At 38.4% G+C, this 22,771-nt stretch overlaps 1 protein-coding gene across 50 annotated transcripts in view; it reads left to right on the top strand.

Annotated features, from left to right (window-relative positions):
- Window positions 1–22,771, top strand: part of LOC119791111 (ankyrin-3-like) — a 241,780-nt gene that overhangs the window by 186,162 nt on the left and 32,847 nt on the right. For 40 of the 50 annotated variants that reach the window (XM_038297004.1, XM_038296995.1, XM_038297014.1 and 37 more), the window contains 10 exons: window positions 183–407; window positions 8,969–9,123; window positions 11,469–11,680; window positions 11,817–12,024; window positions 13,963–14,059; window positions 14,549–14,777; window positions 16,976–17,101; window positions 19,152–19,274; window positions 19,828–19,854; window positions 20,335–20,416. In XM_038297004.1, coding sequence (XP_038152932.1) covers window positions 183–407; window positions 8,969–9,123; window positions 11,469–11,680; window positions 11,817–12,024; window positions 13,963–14,059; window positions 14,549–14,777; window positions 16,976–17,101; window positions 19,152–19,274; window positions 19,828–19,854; window positions 20,335–20,416 — 1,484 coding nt within the window. The remainder of the gene's footprint in view (window positions 1–182; window positions 408–8,968; window positions 9,124–11,468; window positions 11,681–11,816; window positions 12,025–13,962; window positions 14,060–14,548; window positions 14,778–16,975; window positions 17,102–19,151; window positions 19,275–19,827; window positions 19,855–20,334; window positions 20,417–22,771) is intronic. The other 10 variants (XM_038297011.1, XM_038296991.1, XM_038297028.1 and 7 more) reach the window with 3 other exon arrangements.

The following is a 22,771-nucleotide window of genomic DNA, read 5'->3' as shown; positions in this document are numbered from 1 at the left end:
ATTTTTTTATACGACCAAGCATGGGACACAACCTCACCTTAACTAAATCTTTTCTTTATATCGGCGCTACGATTAAAACGTGTTTTACGTATTACATCCCTGTTTCCATATTCTCTCTGCTTCTCCTGTCTTCGTCTTTTTCCTCTCTACTATTTTCTCTTCCTTTGTATTCCCAACTTCAGGTTCCTGGTCAGCTTTATGGTCGACGCCAGAGGCGGCTCGATGAGGGGAAGTCGGCACAACGGGATGCGCATCATCATCCCACCGAGAAAATGCACAGCCCCCACCAGGATCACTTGTCGTCTGGTAAAAAGGCACAAGCTGGCCTCCCCTCCTCCGATGGTGGAAGGAGAAGGCTTGGCGAGCAGACTGGTGGAGGTTGGACCGGCAGGGGCTCAGTTTTTAGGGTAAGGCTGCACTTTTCTTTATCTAAATCTAGTCAGTATCAGTTTCTTGGGAAACATCCCTCTCCTTTTGCTTGTTACATCACCATTTTCCGCCATGTAAAATGATATTTTAATGTGTGAATGAGTGCATTTGCATTTTGAGGAGCGATGTGTGCAGTTTTTTTTTTTTCCAGAATCTCAATCTTTGTGTTCCAAAAGGACACCTAAGCTCCCCATATACTTAGAGGTCCAGAACAGACGGTGATGATAAAATCCTTTTTATTAAATGTTTTTATAACATTTAATATCCTTATCATTTCAAAACATTCAGTTAAACACGGAAGAAAAAAAACTATTGCTTTAAAAATTAACCTGGCATAATATTTACAAATTATTAGGATTATCCAAATAATAAAAATTTCTTAACTGCATATTAACAGTTTCTTGATATTCAGTAACCCAGACATTAGTGCCGTCAGAATGAGGCAGGAAAGGCCAGAATGGTTCAGGTCAATCCACAACTGTTGACTCAAACAGAGGCATACTTGTAGATGTTTTAAGGTAACTCATCCGGCATACTATTTATTTTTGTTAAATCATGAAAAGAACATCTGAAGACATCAGATATCTGGAAGACATTTTGGACCAAAGCATAGCTCAGTCAAGATAATCTTTAATATTTTTCTTTACCTTAAAGTATGATGTTGATCTGTTTGAAAAATGATAGAGAAGTATGACAGTAGTAGAGCAATTGCATCTGTGCCCTTTGCTTCTATAAGTGGGCACCGACGCTCAAAAGCTTGCCTGATGTCCACCCCCATTCTGCGTTTTTTTTTTTTGTTTTTTTTTTTTTTGTTTAACTCTAACAAATGTAATGTAGAGAAGAAACTATTTGTATTATTGAGCTACTATGATCTTGCAGTGCCTCAGCTCTGAATCACATGACTTTAACCGACTCCTCCTATTGGTGCAGAATCTATTTTATGTCGATGTTGACATTTTTCTATTTATTTAATACGTTTTGTGGATTTACTTTTTTTTTTTAAACTTATTTGATTTGATGAAAAATTTGAAGCTTTGACCTTTGAGTCTAAATTTTAGAGTGTCCATCATAAAGCTCTGATTTGAGTCCCTTAAAGCTACAGTGTGTAATTTTCAGCGACATCTAGCGGTCAGACTACAGACCGCAGCAACATGAACATCTCCCCCCCACCGCTTCTCCCCCCCAACAGTACGGCGAGCGTTACGGGACAAAATTTCTTCTACGACGTCCACATCACCTACCCTCTCAAGTGAGGAGGTTTGTTTACATAGATAATTTTACAGATAGTATTTCATTAGTCTGTGTAGGGTATAGATTTCATGTAGACTTAAGATAATAAATATACCCGTTATTTTTTCTACATCGTTGTGACGTCTTGGTGAGCTGCTTTGCATGGTGATATAAACAGACGAAGTAATTGTAGTCATTAGTTTAACAGCGAGATTGTGTTCGCTGGAAGAATATATATCCCCCGTTTACAGAGTCCAAGTCATTTTGGTGGCACGGGGGTTACAACGCGAGGGAGAGGGAGAGGACGAGGGCGAAGGCAGGGAGGCCGTGCAGCTAGGGCCAGGCGAGAGAGGGGAGCCAGCGGGGTGAGAGCAGAGGAGGAAAGGCTTGAAGATCTCCAAAGGAGCCGGAGAGAAGTAACCGAGGTATATATCCAGAAAATTATTTTACAGAAAATTACTGAATCATTACCTGTGAAACGTCAGGGACGTTGCTGAATAAGTATACTGGAGAGTAACAGCATCATCACGCAGCATGTTATTGTTTTAGACAGGTCTGAGCATCCTGTACTCCAAAAACTGCAGTGATATTAGACAATTGTGTGTGTAGGATTAATTACCTGTCCAAGAGAAAACTGGCAACTTGAGCGTCACTTTGAAAACCTTTTTCCTCCATCAGTGACTTCCATCGTGTAAATGCCGTGCCAATGTTGATCCGTGTTTTTTGCCGTTTCTTGTCACGCTTGCGTTTATTCTCGTCGTGTTTCCGCTTCTTAGATGACGGGGGTTCGGTGTCCGCCGCTTTTCGTTGTGATACAGAGTAGGCATGATCCTCCATTCGTCTGATGTTTGGCCACACAGTGCCAAACAGTTTGCAAAGTCACTCACGCCTGCCGCCTTGTTCACCTTTCTTGTTACTGAGGCGCAGTATACCTGCTTCTTCTTCTTCTTTGGTTTCAGGCAGACTAAACGCTTCTCAGGCATAATACTGCCATCTACTGTTCAGTACCGTCTCAGTTAATCTCTCTCAACTTGCCGTAGTTATTTTTGAGCGTCATGGGAGATCTCGCAATCGCTAGTTTGTTGCCTCTGCGCTTGCCGTAGCGCAAAGATGTCAGCCTCCATGGCTGCGAGACCCGCTCCTATGTAATTATAAATAACGAATTCTAAGGCAACGCAAATATTATGGTTAAAAGGCTGAGCTCATAGGTGATGATAAATAACATAGTTATGTATAATATATTAAATTTCTGACTTTATATGCCTGTAATTATTACACACTGTAGCTTTAAGGCATTTATGGACATGATCTGCAGAGTTGACAAGTTACAGCTGTTCAAAGATTGCCTGGGTGCCATTCCAAACTTAGTCCCGCCCACAAAGTTTGAGGTCAGGAAGTTCGGTCTGGCTCTGCTCCATAGTAGCGCGAGTATTATCGCCCACTGTCAGGCGATCCAATCAAATTGTCAGGGCGGGCTTTATACAATGATGGACAGATGACCAACAGTAACGTAATCAACCACGTGACCAATGCGCACTTGGGTGACAACAATAATGGCTGCCGCTGGAGAGTTTAGGTGAGTAGATTCTGCTATTAGGTCTGTTCTAGAAGATATCGACAGCAAATTAATTTTTAAAGAGGAACAGAGAAACGCGATCAAGTCTCATCTTCTTATTCTAGGCGTGCAACTGCACGCTTTGATTTTTGTGGACAACAACTATGCCTCGTAACATACGTCACGCACTCCGTTGCTCTTATTGGTTGTAGGTCTAACCAATTGAGTGCAGAGGCATTTTTTTTCCTGGTTTGTTCGAAACACGCCCCATAATCACAGCTCTATGGAGCAGTATCAGACTCATATTCTGACTAGAATTGAGTCGGACTACGTCAGGCTAGTTCAATGAGGAGGAATCGGCCAAAATTACAGCAAACTATAGTGTGAATCTTGTTGGAGGGAGACACAACTAGAATTCAACCCAAGATTTAGCATTAAAGATGAGCAAATTCAAAAAGAGAAATTAACCACCCATAGTTGGCTATTGAAGGAAAAGCAGCTCGTTAAATCGAAATATGTTTTGGAAGTTCAGAGAAAGGATTTGGCCTTTTAATTAATCTTATCGACACATTTACAAATTTTATTCCAATTAAAATCCAAAGGTTCAGAATTAGATTCACATATGAAAGGAAAGGAAAATTGTCAAAGCACACAGAATTTTGTGAAACTATGACGGGCAATCACATTTCTACTTTTAATTAAATTTTTCTATTTTTTTGTAGTTATTAGTTAATGCTGCTATTTTTTGATATATATATATATATATATATATATATATATATATATATATATATATATATATATATATATATATATATATTTATATACTTATTATTTATTTATTTTTTTTAAGCATATCTATCCTTCAAACAACTTATCAAGACTCTTTATGTGTAAATCACTTATTCACTCTGCTGTGAGTAATGAAAAGAAGCCGGCTCTGGGTTAACTTGCCCCTTCGCCGATTTGTCTCATTATTTTATCCTTTCCTTATACCAGTAAATTACCATGGACTAAACAGCTGTGTGCCTGTTTCTTTCATATTCTTATTGGTCGTGTATCTTCATTAAATATGGAAGCAATTCACAGAAAAATATTCAAATCTTAAATTTGATGTCATTTTATTTCTAGATTTTCTACAGATCTTGTTTTAAACTGTAATTCTAATTAGCTGAATATTACAAACCGATTTCCGTAAAATAAACTGGGGGTAGATTTTAGAAATGTACTTAGAAGGATTCATGTCAAGGTGAATACCAGATAGGCATAAGCTGTTGGACAGCTGATGTTTGTTGCCATTTTGCACCCTCAAATGCTTGGGACGAAAGGAACAAAGCTGTAAAAAGGAGAAATGGCGAAGGGGCAATAATTTGCCCAGATGAGCCAGCTATTGTGAGGTTGTGTTTTATATAAATGTTTGTCTCATTATCTTGTGGACACAGTAAGCTCCATCTTCCCAGAAAGCTGCCAGCCCTTAATGAAGGCGAGAGCCTGGTTAGTCCAGTGCTCCAGCTGGGACCCAGAGGAACTAGATTTGTTGGGTAGGAACCAAGCATACTGTAGCTTCTTTCTCTACCCCCCCACCTACCCCCAGGACACAACATGTTGAGGCTGCTCCATCCTGAAGGATTTTGTTGCCCATCTCTGTTGACCTCAGTTTATCAGGTTGTAGCTTTTATATGGTTTTCATGTAGTTTTGGGAAGAAAATGTATTATGAGTCCAGCACTGCTACGTCTATTTCTAGCAGCAGCATTACAGAGAGAAGTTCCTTTCTTATAGTTTTCACCACTTTTGTTCTTCCTAAAACTACGCATCTTGGCTTCAATTTCATTGCACTTACTTTGCAGCCACTTCATTGTATGGCGCCTGCCCCACTTGCTGCCATTCCTTGGAAAGATGTGTAAAAGGCCTTTAAATATTGTCTATATGATCTGCATTAGTCAGCAAATGACCGCAAGAAAATTTCACCTTAAATTAAATCATGCATTTTTAAACCTTCCAAAAAAAACTGTAGGCATACATATCATGTAATATTTTACTTTTTCCACTATATTTTTGCATATTATTATATTTTTGTGGTAATATTTGTTTTCTCAAAATCTAAGAAAAACACTTGCATTCAGTGCAAAGTACGACATGTCAAAACACATTTTCACAACTTAGATATTATATGAGCAGTCACTGTCACTGTGCAGATTAGAGCTGAGTTGTCTCAGCTCTGTGGTTTTTCCAAGACAATGAGCTGAACAACTGCTACTCAAGGAGCAGAATTAATGAGAATACCTGCAATGCTTTAATCAAAGGAAATACCCCTTTGGGCATGACCAAATACCACATAACATTCAAAACATAGTTAGAAATTCAGAAAAAAAATGATTTTGCTTTTATATAAGCCCTTTAGAGGACTGAAGCTGAAAAAAAATGCTGGACTAGGCCCTAATGCTACGTTCACACCGGACGCAGCTGGCGCGACAGAAGCAGCGACTTTACATGCAAAGTCAATGGTTTGCGTGACGCGCCGCAAACGCGCTGCTGCTCGAGATGGAAAAATTGAATTTTTGCTGCTCGATGCGCCGCGTCAACCAATCAGAGAAGCTGATCTGGGAGCTGGCAGGGAGAGAGACAGCGCTGATGATCAGAGCGCTATGATCACTCCTCTTAAACAGTTTATTGACGCCTAAATTAACTTAAAATGCAGAAATCTGCCGGCAGAATATGTTGGCTTTTATTATCCTGCTGCCTGCAGTTTGGATTATTTAGATGAAAAACACCTACCAGCTGCCGCGGTGAACCGCGACGAGGCGACCCGGCCAGAGGCTGCTGATGAAAGGATTCCTACTGTCGGCGCACCGCTGGTATGTGGGGGTCTGAGCGGCTCCGACAGAAAAAATATGGGAAGGCAGACTACTTTATTCCCACTGATCACAGCAAATATAGCTGCAAGGCAGAGAAAGCATAGAGTAGCTCCGCCCAACGCGCGTCAGACACACTTTTGCACCGTGCAGAAAGAGCAGCAAAGCTGCTTAAGCCGCGCGTCAGAACTAGCTGGTACAAGCAGCAAAAATGAAGCAGCAGACGCGATTTTGCTGCTTTTGCTGCATCTGGTGTGAACGTAGCATTAGTTTCTCTTTTGACCAAAGGAAAGTTGAAAGGGAGGTAAAGTTTAGAATAATATTTTGGGATCACAAATTCTCTAAAATATAAGTTTCTGTTTATGTGCTAACCTGAGGGTTTATTCATAAAACTCATTTAGAAGAGCCAGACATAACTGGGCAAATTGTGTGAAGCCACAACTGCTGTGTTTTTCCAACACGGACCCCTTGTTTGCTTAATGTCACTGATGCAAGACAGATCGAGCAGCAGACCATGCAGTCGACCAGAGTTCATTGGCAAATCATGGCCTAACAGGAAAGTGCAGCACATTTTATTGATAAAAGGCTATCGATCTTTAATTGAATAAAAAGGGAAACTGTTGCCATCAATAAAGTCAGGGAAAGAGGATGGAAGCAGTGATAGATTCATTGCATAAATAAACTGTTTTGGAATATATATTTACTTAAGTTGAATAAATATTTTTCCAGCAATTGTGGATATGTCGAAAATACCCTTTTGGCCCTTTTTTGTTCTGAGTCAGCTGAGCCTCACTGTCTAATTACCAAAAGGAGGGTGTTCCAACCGTTAACCACTAAGGTGCTAACTGGATTATGAACAATTTTTTTGTTATTTTTTATGATCTCAGTTAACTTCACTCAATGTGTTTTAATTGGCTGTTCAGACTGGACTGCGCTTTGCTGGGCATGAGACATCTTTTACCCTGAAACACAGCACCGTCCTTCCTTCCTTCATTTCCATTACATCAGCATTAAAATAATTTTTTCTGTCATATCTTTATTTTCCTGTTTTTTTTCTGTATGTTTTATTAAAGTGTACTTTATAATGTCAGAATATTAGTCATGCCCACAGCAAACAGATCAGATGAATGATTGATGTAAATAAATAAGTTATATTTATTTATAATATAAATATATATTTATTAATATATAAATGGGGGAGTGGCGGCCTAGTGGTTAGGGCAGGGGTCACCAACGCGGTGCCCGCAGGCACCAAGGGGCCCTCAAGGACCAGATGGTGTGCCCTCTTTGTCTTCTGAAAACAGAAGAACTCACTCAGTGGGTTAAGTTTATTTGTTTTTTTTTATTCTGTTGCTCTTCTTTTTAATCATTTATGTATTCTTCCATCATGTTAACTATTTCATCATATTTTAGTGGTTTCAAATTTACAATATTAAAAAGAAAATTAGAAATGAATAAAACAATAAAATAAGAATAAAAATGAGTATGTGAAATAAAAAAAATAAAAAACATATTACTTTCATAATAATGTCAAATTTTATAGATTCTGTATTTCTTTTTTTTTTTTAAACTGTGCATTATCTGTCACGATTAAATAATAAACATCTTAATCATCCTAGCAATAGAGCCGGGAATTTAACGTGTTCATTTTGATTCATTAATTAGAAACATTTTAACATGTAAAAAAGTTAATGCAATTAATTGCATTTTCATATATACATACTAAAATAAGAAAGAACCTTTGCACTGACTGTTTCTTGTACTTAAATCTGATGCACAAGCGAAATCACAGGCATTGGTCCAGTGGGGGTAAAAAAAAATGTTTTTCATGGGGAGAAATTATAGAAAATTGTCATTTCATGGCATCAGTCCTAATCACAGTAATCTGGATGTTTATTTAACAATTATGTCAGAGGCCACAGGTCGAGAGTCTGTACAAACCATGGAAGTGGATTTTCTCCATTAGCCCCATTAGGCTAATTGGCTTTCCCCGATCGTGATAAAACCTTTTTTTTCAGTGAAATATGAGATCCAACAGGATACATTTTAGATTTCTTTGTTTTACTTTTGCACTGCAACCTTTCACTGTGAAATACCTATTTGGTTAATAGTACCTTTAACAAAAACTACTACTAAATAATTTTTCTTTGAAGATAAAAGACTAAAGAAGTCAACTCCTGCAAGTATGAAAAAATCATAGTATCAAAATTGTTGTCTTCCAAAAAAGTCTATGTGCATCCCCATTGTCTAAAAGTTCCATCCATCCATTATCCATCCATCCATCTATCCTCATTCTCAATCATTCATGTGAATTTAGAGTTTATGTTGTAGAGATTACCTGATAACTGTGAGTTTGAGCCTGAGAAGGTGGGGTTGGGGGGTGTGGACTTAAAGAGTGTTTGTCAGGAGTGTTTTAACTGCTATGAAGTTTAACTAATAAAATCTTATACTTGTTCTATTGAGACTTCACACTCCTTTCTTTTACCATCATGCCTTGTATCATTATGGGCTGTGCAGCTTTTTATCACCTTTCATGATATTCTATGCGTTACATTTGCCCTGATTGTCCCATTACCTCCCTATGTCTACCATTGGAGCTATTTTTATTTAGCACTGTCATCATCAGAAATTTGTTTATGTGATATGGAAACCAGCACATTCACCTTATGTTTGATTTGTGGTAGCTCTGCTCTGTTCTATATCTGTGTCCATTTTGATTCTTGCGGAGCTGCAGCTTGAACCCTGTCATTTTTCATATTTCAAATGATCATTTGACATCACTCTCTAAAACCAGTCTTGCTTTCTGATTTTTTTTTCAGTTTTACTTTAACTTTTCATTTCAGTGGAGGGAAAGGAGGTGATATTAATTAGGCCTTTTGTCTCTGACATGTCCCCTGCTAGGCCTGTGATAGTAGAGATCCCACATTTTGCCTCAATGCGGGGCCAGGAGAGAGAGCTGATCCTGCTGCGCAGTGAGAATGGAGAATCCTGGAAGGAACATCTGTATGACTGCAAGACCACTGACCTCAATCAGCTTCTGAATGGGATGGATGAAGGTGAGGCGCCCCGACTCATTTTTACATTTCATAGCTATTGTTTGCTCTGCACTGCATGCAGAGCCAGAGATATGTAACTAATTATGCAGAAATAAAAATCATACCAGATAACTGGTAGGTTTTTGTATTAATGGAGAAATCCCCTTCTTCAAACAAAGCAAAATGTTCTTTTAATTCTGGGGCAACAAGCCAGCAGTGCAAAAGATCTGTAAATTAATAAGGAAGCAAGAGAACATTTTTTGAAAGCTAAAAATACAAGAACCACACTGTTAATTTTTTTCACTATGAATTTAAGGTAAATTACTGGCTACTAATTGCATTACTTTTACAGTAATATCACATTAATTTACTGGGAATATGTATCCAATATTTCCCTGTAAATATATCACAATAAGTAATTGTGAGTATTTGTTACGTCCACAAGGGCACCACATATTTGAGGACACATACAAAACTAAGGGTACTAAATAATTTATTTTTATTTCTTCTTTTTTTTTTTACTCTCAAACACTTTTTTTCTCAAATCAGCTGTTTCAATGGTCTGTAGAGAGAGAAAAAACATGAATTAAATATTTTCAGCTTCTGTGTCAAAAAAAAAAGAGGAAAGAAGGAGAGAAAAAAGAAAAGACCAAAAAACCCAAAGTAGCCAAGAAAGTTGGACCTGGTTAGCCGATCAAAAACAACAAAACGGTACAGAAGGGGGGCCAACCCCATACAGGGCCGTCAAAGCTTCTACTAGTACTGGACTATAGCAAAAATAAACTACTAAAAGAAATAAAGAATCGAAAATAGGACTACCGGTCCCACATGGCTAAAATCATAACGAAAACAGCATCCAAACAAATGCTAACAAAAATACAGCATGGCACTTCAGCTGCAGGCTACAGCAACTAGAGATCGGTGCGCCTCCTCTGTGGTGGAGATGAACGATCAAGCAGAAGGGCGGAGAATGGAGGACCAACTCTGCCATATTTAAAAATAAATACAGAAATAAATAAATGCTCAATAAATAAATAAGCATACAATTAATTGCAACCAAAAATACAAGTTGACTATCTAAGACACACCCCCTCCTCATTTGCATAATGAGGCAGAAATGCATACAGAAATGTAAAAAGGGCAGGCAGAAATAAACAGCGGCGAAGAAATAACTAGGGTAAAAAAAATACAAAGGAAGAATAAAACAGACAAAATATTATAACATGCACATAAATAAATACTTAAAAAAATAAAGTTGAAGATAATAAAGGACAAAAAAATAAATAAGGTTAATATTACAAAGGCAAATAAATAAAGAAGCTAATTGAAAGAGTTATATATATTTATGTCTTACTGTATAATTTAATTTCTTCTTACATTTATTTGTTCATTGTATTTTTAGCGGCAATTAATTATATGCTATTTATTTATTGAGCATTTATTTATTTCTGTATTTATTTTTAAATATGGCAGAGTTAGTCCTCCATAGTGGAGGCCCTCCCAAATCAAAACCCAGCCTATTTATAGGTGGTCCAACAGCCACTAATTAACGAGGCCAAATTGATTACAAAAAAAGTATCCAAAGTCCAAAATATACTAAACAAGAACTTCTTCAACTAAAGTCAATATTAAACCATCTAGAAAGAAAAATGAACAAAATAAATATGTGCCCATAAAAGTATTTCACAGTAATTTCCACCAACATTACAGCTACATGTTGTAACTTCAGTTACAATCATGGATTTACATGCTTATTGTCAGACATTTACTGCAGTATATTTTTGGTCACAAAGAGCAATGGTCATTCTCAACATGATGTAAAACGGCAGATTTAGAACCATATCCAGTGATTTTTCTATGCTTACCGTCTGTGACTGTCAACACTCAAATAATACGCACTGCCCTTTAGACCTTCATAGAACAGTTTGGATTTATATTAAATTTCATTTAACTTTTAGGTAGCATCTGAGGGCAGTTGATTGCTCAGGACTTTATTTAGAAGTATTAGAATACAGTTTGTTACCAAACATGCCCTACTTTTTTTTTTTCCATCACATAAAACCTAATTATAAGCATAACAGTTCTGGTTTTAATGTTAACGCGGCGTGCAGGTGGCTGTTAGTGTGCACGACCCATGTACAGAGGCCTTAGTCTTCGACGCGGCCGACCCGGACTCGAATCTGACCTGTGGGCCTTTGCCGCATGTATCTCCCCCTCTCTCATACCCCCTTTCCTGTCAGCCTATTGTCGAAAAAACAAGCCACTAGTGATACAAAAAAACTTTGTTGAAACCACTTTTTGTGCTATACTATTTTGATTGTTTTTTATGTTGCTGATCTTCTACAACTTTAACCCTTTCCGTATAGAACTAGATAGTCCTGAGGAGCTGGAGAGGAAGAGGATCTGTCGCATCGTCACTAAGGACTTTCCACAGTACTTTGCTGTGGTGTCCCGGGTCAGACAGGAGACCCACCAGATGGGACCAGAGGGAGGAACTCTCTGCAGCCGGAGCGTCCCATTGGTCCAAGCTTCCTTCCCCGAGGGGGCGTTAACTAAGAAAATCAAAGTGGGATTACAGGTTGGTTTTAGGTTAAACATATCTGTTAGCGCTTGTCTTTGAAATGCCACGACCTGCCGAGAAAATGCAACAAAATGTAAATGTTTGGATCTCTGAAGTGAGCATCCCTTTTTAAGCGCCGTGTCTCTTCGGCCAGGCCCAGCCCATTCCTGAGGACACTGTGAAGAAAATCCTTGGGAACCGAGCAACCTTCAGTCCCATTGTTACCGTGGAGCCCAGAAGGAGAAAGTTCCACAAGCCCATCACCATGACGATCCCAATACCACCACTCTCAGGGGAGGGGCTTACTAATGGTTACAAAGGAGACAGTACACCTTGCCTCCGCCTCCTCTGTAGCATTACAGGTGAGAGCTGGTCCAAAAAAATTTAATAAAAAAAAATAAATAAAACAGGGCCACCTTTTGGCCTTATACAAAAAACTTACTGTATTCCACATTTCAGGTTAATACAAAAACATTCAAAGAAAATATAGCTTGAAGTGTCTTTTAGTGAGAATTTGTAGATTTTACTCATATTAGACTAAATGGTGTTGGGATATAAAATCCACAAAGCATAATTCAACCCAAGTTTAAGATTTTTAAACAAAGTTAGAATTTATTTAAATTTTTTTTATTAAATTCTGACCTGATATCAGTTAATAGAGCTATTTGATTATATATCAACTCATTTGATGTTTGGTTTATAGATAAATATAAAAATTTAACAGACCTTTATGTTGGTTAAAAGTAGTGATGTTATGGGATGGATGAGCTGAGGCTTCGAGGCATGTGTCGATTAGTGGAGAGGGCATTTCCGCGAAGCGCGTAACAAGGCTTCATTTAGGGGAGGAGCCAAAATTAATTATGCCCAAAGACTTGTGACCCGGCCATACAACATCACCGCTTCAGTAAGTGGTTCAGCTCACAGCAAACTTCTGCAAGCATCTAAACAGCCTCATTATTCAGTCAAGATGTGGGCATTTGTTGGAGAGTTGCAGTATTTGTCTAGAGTTTGGATATAATCTAAGAATAGATTGGCTATAAAAACAACCAATCTAGTTGATTTATGTTATATTGTTTAATTTAACCAGAATTGTTTTCATTTTGGTTACATTAAGCAACATAATGATCAGAATCTGAGCAAGCCACTGTTATCAGTTGTAACATTAGTATTTAGTAGTATCCCTTTCTGATGAACAGTTACTCTTGCTAGTGGTGTGAGCTTTAAGCCTTTCATTTGCAATCTAGAGGTTTTAGGTTCAAGACCTGCCTTTGACTTTAGAAAGTTGCTATAATATTAACCAGTATTTTATGCCAATGTGGTTGATTTTTATTGGTTTGCCCTTTCACCAATATATATATTGTGTAAAAACACTGCCAAATTAGATTGGTTGGTTTAACCAAAAGATTTGTTGGACACATAACTTCAAACCAGATTAAAACCCAAAATGGTGGGAAAAAAATATTTTTGAACAAAAATTACTAACACCTTTCATTTTGCTCATCATTGCCCAATTTGCACAAGCAATTGAGCTTACAAAAGATTTTTATTATACACACCAGTCATTGACAATATCAACGGAACTTAAATGGGGGAAAAAAACAAGAAAAATAATTGCCCTAGCTAATCACTGAAGATGAGAGATATTCCAGGTATGTATTGTGTATGTCAGCCCTGAAAATCATTAAAAATAACAGTTTTTAATAAAAAGGAATGATACAGCTCATTATACAATCATCAATCCATAAACAGGAGAAAAAAGCTGCATCCTTACTGATAATGATATACTTTCGTTATTTTAGGATAGTTTTACATTTTCAAATGTTTCAGGGAACTTATAGTGACTTTATTTATGTTTTGGTCTCTAAAGATTCTTTTGGTTAGGATCAGGTTTTTTTAAATGATGTTCTTAAACGTTGTGATAAAAACTTGACAAGGTAATACTTTGGTTAAAACATTTCTTTTGGAAAAGTAATCAAAGCTCTTTGATTTTTCCGTATTATTTAAACTCATCCTTCATCCTGTACTTTAGTTATGTTTAGTTAAGTTATGTAGCAAAATTGGGAAGTTGCATGCTCAATACAAATTATTTTGGTAAATCAAGAATCTTTTTCCTCTCAGATGTCTATTTTATCTGTTAGTTTGGGATTGTTTGCTATTTGAACCGGAACAGTTTAAAGCACAATGATGCAGAATTAAAAAAAAAAGCATTTTAAGGAGGTTTAATGTCATGCTTTATGAAACTTGTTAATTTTCGGATTTTAAATGAAGACCATTAAGTGAGAAATGTTATCCGTGTGCAGGTGGTACATCTCCAGCACAGTGGGAGGACATCACTGGAACAACTCCCCTCACATTCGTCAACGATTGCGTCTCTTTCACTACCAATGTCTCTGCGAGGTGAAGCATAACACACAGACACCACATGATTTGTATTTGTGTATCTATGATCATGCCAGCTGACAGCTTTGCTAGCGCCCGGGACAACACAGTCTTTTTCGGGCCCCCCCCTCTACACTTAAACGCCGTGTAGCCGGACTGTTCGCCGGACTTCCTAAAACCTGATATTCTTAGTTTGCAGCGAAACAAACTTTAAAAGTTGTAGCCCTGGTCAAACCATTTTTATGTTGGGTAAGGGGGAGTTCCAATGGCCGCTTATTTACAAAAAAACATGTATATATACTTAATGCAGATATATTTACATATTTAGTTACTCTAGTATTAAATATATTTTCACAAATATTTTCTGAAAAATGACTTGTGCCTGTATTTTTTAATGGGCCCCCCTCTGTCCCGGGCCTGGGACAGTTGACCCCTTTGTCCCGCCCTGTCGGCGAGCGTGTGTATGATTCTTCTACCTGTTTTTTCTGTTTTTGTCTCCTGATGCAGGTTCTGGTTAGCAGACTGCCACCAGATCCCAGAGACAGTCGGCTTGGCCACTCAGCTCTATAGAGAGCTGATCTGTGTGCCCTACATGGCCAAGTTTGTAGTTTTTGCCAAGATGAATGACCCCGTGGAGTCCAGCCTGAGGTGCTTCTGCATGACAGATGACAAAGTGGACAAAACCCTGGAGCAGCAGGAGAACTTTGAGGAGGTGGCAAGGAGTAAAGACATAGAGGTACATTTGGTTTATTTAAGATGGGGTCTGCTCTTCCGTTAAAAAAATGCATCCAAAATAAATGATATGTTAAGATACAGAGATTTATTACTTTGCCTTAACTCTGATCATCTAAAGCATATTACTTAAAATTTATTTGCATCTTATGATAAAATAACTCAAGCCCCTGTCACACCTTGACGATTTAACCTGCGTATGCCTGACGTATCAAAAATCTGGCAAAAACGCTGGTATACGTTGGATAAATTATGAGCACGCCAAAGAGCGCTGGAACAAGCTGGCACACGTCGACATACGGCAAATGCCAGCGTATGCTCATACTTAGGGCATAAGTTAAAGGTAAGTTATCTGATCGTTGGCATACGTTAAGTGTAAGTTACTCATAAGTCGTGCTTATCCAAAGCCTATCAGTTACGTGCACATAACTTGAGTGTAACTTATCAAAAACTTATCTCCATATCAACATATTTGACGTGTTCCAGACGACCGCTGAACGTGTTTCTAACTTACAGCTACTGTATAATGGCCTACTGGCAGCATTTCGGTATAAAAGGGGGTTCACAGGTCACAACCGTCAGTTGTCCTCTAGACAGCATCCCCATCATAGGGTAAGCGAGAAGATGAGCATGATGGATCTTCCCTGCGTTCACAGCCACGACCAACAAACTTCCTAGCAGACATGACGCTGAATATGCTGCGACTGCAAACCTTCTTTATTTTGTTTTTTCTTTTTATTTACTCTCTTTTTGGGGGGGGCGGGCGGTAAACAGCAGCTAGGTTTACCGTATTTTCGCGACTATAAGGCACATATAAACGTCTTTTTTTCCCTCAAAATGTGCGGCACACCCTATGTGTGTTGTTACTGCAGACGTTGTTGAGACCGCCATGAGAACGTTAAAGGGGGAAGTGTGGGTGTGGATTGGCTGCCACACAAATGGACAGAAACTGTCGCCTATAGTGATTTTTAAGAGAAAGACTGCCTAAAGAGACTTTTCCAGCTGGAGTCGTTATTAAGGCAAATGAGAAGGGCTGGATGGATGAGGAGATGATGAAAGAGTGGCTGAGGGAGGTGTATGTAAGGAAACCAGGTGGTTTTTTCCACACATCACCATCGCTGTTAATCTGTGACTCCATGCGTGCCCATCTCACAGCCGATGTGAAAAACATGGTGAAACAAATGAACGCTGTGCTTGCTGTTATTCTGGGAGGTCTGACAAAGGAGCTTCAACCGCTCAACATCGGTGTGAACCGGCCGTTCAAAGTAAGGCTGCGAGCGGCGTGGGAGCGATGGATGACCGACTGAGACCACAGTTTCACGAAAAGTGGAAGGCAGCGCCGGGCAAGTTACGCCACAGTTCGTGGATGGATTGTAGATGCTTGGGCTAACGTGTCTGCTGGCTCTGTTGTTCGAGCTTTCGCAAAAGCCGGCATCATTTCTGAGGAGCCGCCCGGCACGGAAAGTGACTCTGACAGCGAAGAAGGGGAAATTGACATGTCTGATTTAGCGCAGCTTTTTAATTCAGAAATAGAGGATGATGACTTTGATGGGTTTGATTAATACTTTGTAATAAATACATGAATAAAGCACAATCACTCTCAGTTTTGCTCCCGCTCTATTTTTAAATACGCAGTAGAGGTATTTAAACGTAGTAGAGGATATGTGCCTGTATATAAAATCCGCGCCCTATAATCCGGTGCGCCTTATGTGTGTGTTAAATACAGTAATGGCACACATAGCCGAGACTGCGCCTTTTAGTACGGTGCGCCTTATGGTCGTGAAAATACGGTAATAGCGCAATCAAATAAATCTTTTTATGCTGGCCAGCCTCAGGGTGCATCGCTGCTCCCCTCAGGACACTGGCTTCTGACATTTCATTGTTATTATGCATTTATTATGCATAAGTTAGGCTGTCGTTGGACATAAGTTCTAGACTTGTTATGAATATGCTATGTATATGCCCAAATTGAAAAAATACATAGAAAGTTCAGCGTATGCCAGCATTTAAAGAGATTCTTGGACGTCTGGCATACGCTGGCTAAAGTGGCAAAGTGTGACAGGGCCCTCAGCGGCTTTAAAATTAAGGTTACTGCTGTCTTTAAAATATTAATGTTTAGCCTTATACAACAAATCTACCATTTGTTCTACTCCCTTCAACATTTTTCAATAGAAATAACATCTTGATTTTTATTTATTTTAGGTTCTGGAGGGAAGGCCCATTTATGTGGATTGTTATGGAAACCTGGCTCCTTTGACCAAAACGGGGCAACAGTTGGTGCTCAACTTCTACGCCTTTAAGGAAAACCGTTTACCCTTCTGTGTTAAGGTATTCTCATATTAGTCATCATCTAATACCAGTGTGGAGGAGGAAGATTATACAGATACATTCATGCTCTGCATATTGATGCCACTTAAACTTTTTCACATTTTTCCACATTACAATTTCTACTTTTGTAATATCCTATAGAAAATGTTATTGGGCATTTCCAGTTTCCTTCCACCACCAGCTAATTCTGATACTTATTTCTGGTTGAATAAGGTCAGTCTTTATTTGCATTTGATAACAATGGCTCTAAAATGGGTCTAAAGTGGGTACATTCTCATTTAATTCTCATAAAAGACGAATAAAGTCCTCAAACTGGTACAATTTTAAACTGGGAGGATAATATGGTTAAATGACCTAGTGTTGGGCTTAATATTTTGCATACGTTGTTTTAGACAGGAACCTTCAAGCTTACAAACTCATGCAAACTTTCAATTATTTTACTTCTTAGTAAAGGTAAAAGAAAAAGGCGACTTATGATTAGTTGTTGATGAATAGTTTAATTGTTTAAAAAAGAATTCCATTTGATTTTTGGTAATATCATAAAAAGAAATGTTTTCAGTGTTGTAATCGTACTATTGTACACTAGCTGGTGCCACTATTCGTTCTTAAAACGAGCCAAAGTGGAATTTGTAAAAGAAGTAAGATGAAGCAGAGAGAGGCATGCAAAGCAGTAGGATGAATTGAGCCTAAGTCCAGTCCGAGATTATTTTTCACCATTTAATGATGGCAATGATGCAGAACTGACTTTCTGGTTCTGTTTGTATGTATAAGCGCTCCATAACGTTGTTAAATATATAAACCTAAATAGTGCCCCTTTAGCAGTGCTCCCTAAAGGAGCTGTGAAAATGTTGCAGTAGAAAAGTGGAGGACATTAAGCCAAAAAATAAAACATGATAAAAGAAGACAAGCTAGCAAAAATGTACTGTAGATTAGGAAGGCTTTTGTAAGTTAATGCACTTCATAGAGATAAATTTTAACATTTCTCTGAGAGTGATCAGAGCAACCTGTTTAAAAACAGCACACAGTGACTCCCACCAGATTGTTGTATTACACCAAAACAGAGAACTTTAAGACAGTTATCGCCCATTTTACTGAAACAAAGTAGCAAATACTTTGACAGTATGTCAGAGCAATATACTCTGTTTTTAATTACAGTCATACATCTCTGTATATTGGAAATCATAAGTGTTTCACGATATCCAGTTTTTTCGACTACCTCTAAAAACAGCACCTGCTTTGAGGGTCTATATTTGATTTTCCGGCTTGGACACATCTCATCAATAAACAGGCCGGAGATCTTGCTCATTTTGTGGGGACCGGTTTTGCTTTGCTTGAAGTTTTCTCTGTAACACCAAACCAAAGCGCTGCAATAAAATATTTATCAAAAGACTAACCAACTGATACAGACCAAAGTAACTGAACTAAAGGTGTGAAAACACCCTTAAACGAGTTTTTCGTTTGGTAACGCTACAGGACAATGACCCAAATAAAGTCCAAACTCAAATCTGACACCTTTTTTGTGTTTTGTACTTCTCCAGGTTATTTATTTAAACTAAACGAAATTATGAAACAGGTGTGAAAAACAAAAAAACAAAGGACATCTTCAGAAAAAGGGAATCCTATTGGTATAATCAGAATCAGAAATACTTTATTAATCCCAGAGGAAAATTACTTTTGTTAAACGCTCCAGTTACAGTTTTATATAATATATATGCACACATCCAACTATACAATATAATAAAGATAAAAAAAATAAGAATAAAAAGAGATAAAATATATACACATATAGCTCTTCTGTATATATATATATATATCTGTACGTATATCTATGCATATGTAAAAACTAAATCCAAATAAAGTGAAAATCCAAATAAAGTGAAAATCCAAGTAAAGTGATTAATCCAAGTAAAGTGATAAATCCAAGTAAAGTGATACGTGGCGTGCAAAAATAGTGCATAAATTGCGTAAATAACATAAATACTGTTATTTACAAAAACTGCAACTAAATAAACCTATAATAACATTTTGAGATGAATTTCTCTCTCCTCAGGTTAGAGATCCGAGCCAAGAGCCATGCGGTCGCCTTACTTTCCTTAAAGAGTGCAGGTCAACAAAAGGCCTTCCACAGACTGCCGTGTGCAACCTGAATATTACGCTTCCCGCAGTCAAAAAGGTAAGACAGCGTGAACTCTCCATTCTGTCTTCACATCCATAACCATACTCATGGTTAGGGTGTTTTTTGCCCCCCCCCCCACCACCCTCCGGTGCAGATAGATGAAAGACAGAGGTAGAATTTTGGCAAATCTGCTGCCACTGTGTCTTTTATCTGTTTAAAGCTTCTCTCTCTGTTTTAGTCACTGGTTATCTCTGCAGTGGATTCGTGTCATTTGCTGTTTTGTTTTGGTTCAACCTGCCTTATGATTTGAATGCTTTTAGCTGAGGGCTTGTGTGCTTAATATTTTTTTCATCATCTTTTATTTTCGGGCTGTTTTGGGCTTGATTCATTTGCCGTTATTGCTTCTGGGTGATGGCGCTTTATATATATATATATATTTCTTTTTTCTGTGTGCTGTTTTTTCTTCTTTTTTTTTGGTTTCACTGAAGTGGCTTCACTTCAGTGTTTAAGCTTCTGTCAATCACTCCTTTTTCACTCCCTGATGTTTCTTTTCCCCCCTGCTTTCCATTATGTTATTCCCCCCGTTTCTGCAATGCATCCTGGGAACCAGGATTCGGAGTCAGATGCCGAGGACGAGGTAAACCACACGTTCCCCACCATCTGCTGTCCTCTGCGCCAAATCTGTAGTGGCCTCGCTCTGCTCTTTAACCTCATTTTTTTCTTTTACCATATCTTGCAAGGGGCGTTACCAGCTTTCCTCGTTCACGTCCGCCTCTAGCTGAATAGTGTTGCATGAAATATAGTAGCTTTGTAAAAATCACAGCTTATTTCTAGTCGTTGTCCCTTGCACACTTAAGTATAAGATAAAAAGGATCTATTAACTTCCAAAATTAGACTTTTCACCTATCCTATTGTAATAGAACTCACTAGTTGTAATATTCACACCCGTTGTAGCCACGAGCATAATTATAGATTGGTTGTTAGATAAATATAAACTAAGTCAGACTGAAAGGTTTGGTTTAAATTATTCATTTCAAAAGTGCTCATTTTGTAGCACTTTGCAATTCAGGGTGACCTAAAACTAATAGGAGTTTTGTGTTGTTTGCTATTGTTGCAGACTGAAAAGCCAGATCGACGTCATACCTTTGCATCCCTAGCCTTACGTAAGCGCTACAGCTATCTGACCGAGCCTGCACAGAGTGAGTTTGACTTGTCACTAACAAACCCCTTTGAAGACTTTAAAAATATGCTAATTTTATTACATCAATAAGTGTGCAGAGGTTTAATTAACTTTTAAAGTGATTAATCTTGTGTAGAAATGACTTTGCTATTGTAACAAACACATACCTCTCATCCTGCATATGACACGTACTGTCCTTGTGCTTGTTCACGACATGGTACATATTTTTGCATGAGTGTTTTTTGAGTTTTGTGTGCTGTGCTTTCCCACATTGTGAAGTGTACACCCTTCTAGTTTCCTCTGATGAACTGGAAATTTTACTTTAACTTACCAACAAAGATTTATTCTTTTGGATGGAAGTCAAAGTAAAATTCAGTTTTTTGCATTTATGGTGGTTTGAATCTAAAAGCTCGTTTTGGCTTTGTGGCATTATTGCAGCTTGGTTTGGATCAGGATTGCATGCAGGAAGTTCTCGAGTTCCTTTTCTGTTTTACCAGTTATTGCTTGTCACAGGTGTGATGCTGCATGACAAAATGGGCTGAAAATGGAGTCCTGGGCAGCACATTTTGTCATATTTTGTTGCTTTTAGTTTTGAAAGGTGAAGGGAAACTGGAAGTTCTGCAGCTCTTTGTTTTATTTTGTCGTATTGTCCAATTTCCCAAAATTAAATTTGAAAAAGACTTTACATTTTGGGCAAAACAGATAAAAGGCACTGTGAAAATAGATTATTTGAAGTCCGAAGAGACATGTTGTTTTTTGTTTATCTTGGTGCATATTTTTTGCTATTATTTTGTCCCTCAGCTGTCAATCTAATTCATCGTCTTCGTAATTTACTTTGCTGCTTTGTGTGCTTTGTTGAGTTCATTCCCTCAGTTCTTGCTGCTGCTGTTTGAGTCAGGTTCTGGTCATTTTGCCCTATAGGCAGGCATAGCTTTGTATTTTTGATCATTCTGTTGGCAAGTATTTCATACTTTAAATTGAAGGGTTTAACTCTACAATGTTGTGACAACAATTTAAACCTTTTAAAAAAGACATTTCTATCTTTTTATTTTGAGGGGGGAAAAAATGTCCATACAATGAGCTGTAAGTAGAATATAAAAAAAATCTTTACAGGTATAGGTTTAGACACGAAATACAATATGAATAAATGAAGATGTTACGCACCTAGGTTCTGGGAAGGTCACATAAAAATGTGTCCGGAGAAAATAAGTGAATGTAAAATTATTTATGATAAAAGATGGTTTCACCGACCATAAACACAATGCAACTTAACCCAATTAAAACATAAGAAAAGGGGCAACAAATTCAAGAAGGGTTAAGTGCAAATTAAGTTACAAAATGTCCAAACAAGTCAGTATTAGTTAAACTCAAAACAACTCAAGGGAAAAGACAAAGGGAGCATCAAACCTCCCAAACACAAGCTTCCATTTTGTACAAAGTCCACCTAAAGCACATTCAAACAATATACAGAACAAGCGAGAGCAAAGAGTTCAAACTGCCCAAAACAGTTTTAAACACCAAAGGTGGGGGAACAGCTTAACTAAGGCCCCGTCCACACGAAGCCGAACCCTGGCCTAAACACACAAATTTTTCACCAAACCAGCCTCTCATCCATACGAAACCGGCGTTTCGGGGGTCTGTAAACGATCTTCTTTTTATTAAGCCTTCAGAGTGGGAAGATTTTGAAACGCCGTTTTCGCGTTTCCATCTTTAAGCTCTAACCGCATTTTTTTTCTTACACGCATGCGTCATAGCGTCGCCTCTAAACAGGCATGCGCGACACAGTATCACAACAACAATGGCGCCGTACTGTGTTGAATGGTTGCTGCTCATGCTACTCACCCTGCTGTCGGGCTTACAACAGAATCTTCTTCTGGAATATCTCCAGAAAGAACAGAGCAATATCAACGACATAGTTCAGCACCTGAATTTGACTGAACCACGAAAATGGACCCGCAGGGCAACCATGTATAAATATTAGTGCGCATGCCCAACATTTCGTCGCCTATTTTTGCTTTGGCACCACAGCGCCACTTACAGGCCTGGCATACATTTTGCAGCGTTTTCATGCATTCGTGTGGACGATCACATTTATTTTATGTCTCCGTCTTTACGACAAACATTCTGGAAAATATTAGCGTTTCATGTTCGTTTTGACTTCGTGTGGACGGGGCCTAAACCTCCTTCTACTAGCAGTCCCCCAATTGAGAGCTTTTAGGAGCCTTTTATATGGTGGGGGGGCCTCATCGACATCTGATTGCCTTGGCAATCCTCTGCTGGTCGAATGAGCTCACTGCTCCTCTGCAGCCTTCAGGCAGCCAGCAAGGAAGGTGTTTTATCAAAGCTGAACCTGCATAACAAAACAAGCCTGCAC

The sequence above is a fragment of the Cyprinodon tularosa genome, unplaced genomic scaffold, assembly GCF_016077235.1.
Source record: "Cyprinodon tularosa strain WSP-4 unplaced genomic scaffold, ASM1607723v1 ctg38, whole genome shotgun sequence".
Lineage (NCBI taxonomy): Eukaryota > Metazoa > Chordata > Actinopteri > Cyprinodontiformes > Cyprinodontidae > Cyprinodon > Cyprinodon tularosa.
This window is presented reverse-complemented; position numbering and strand designations above follow the sequence as displayed.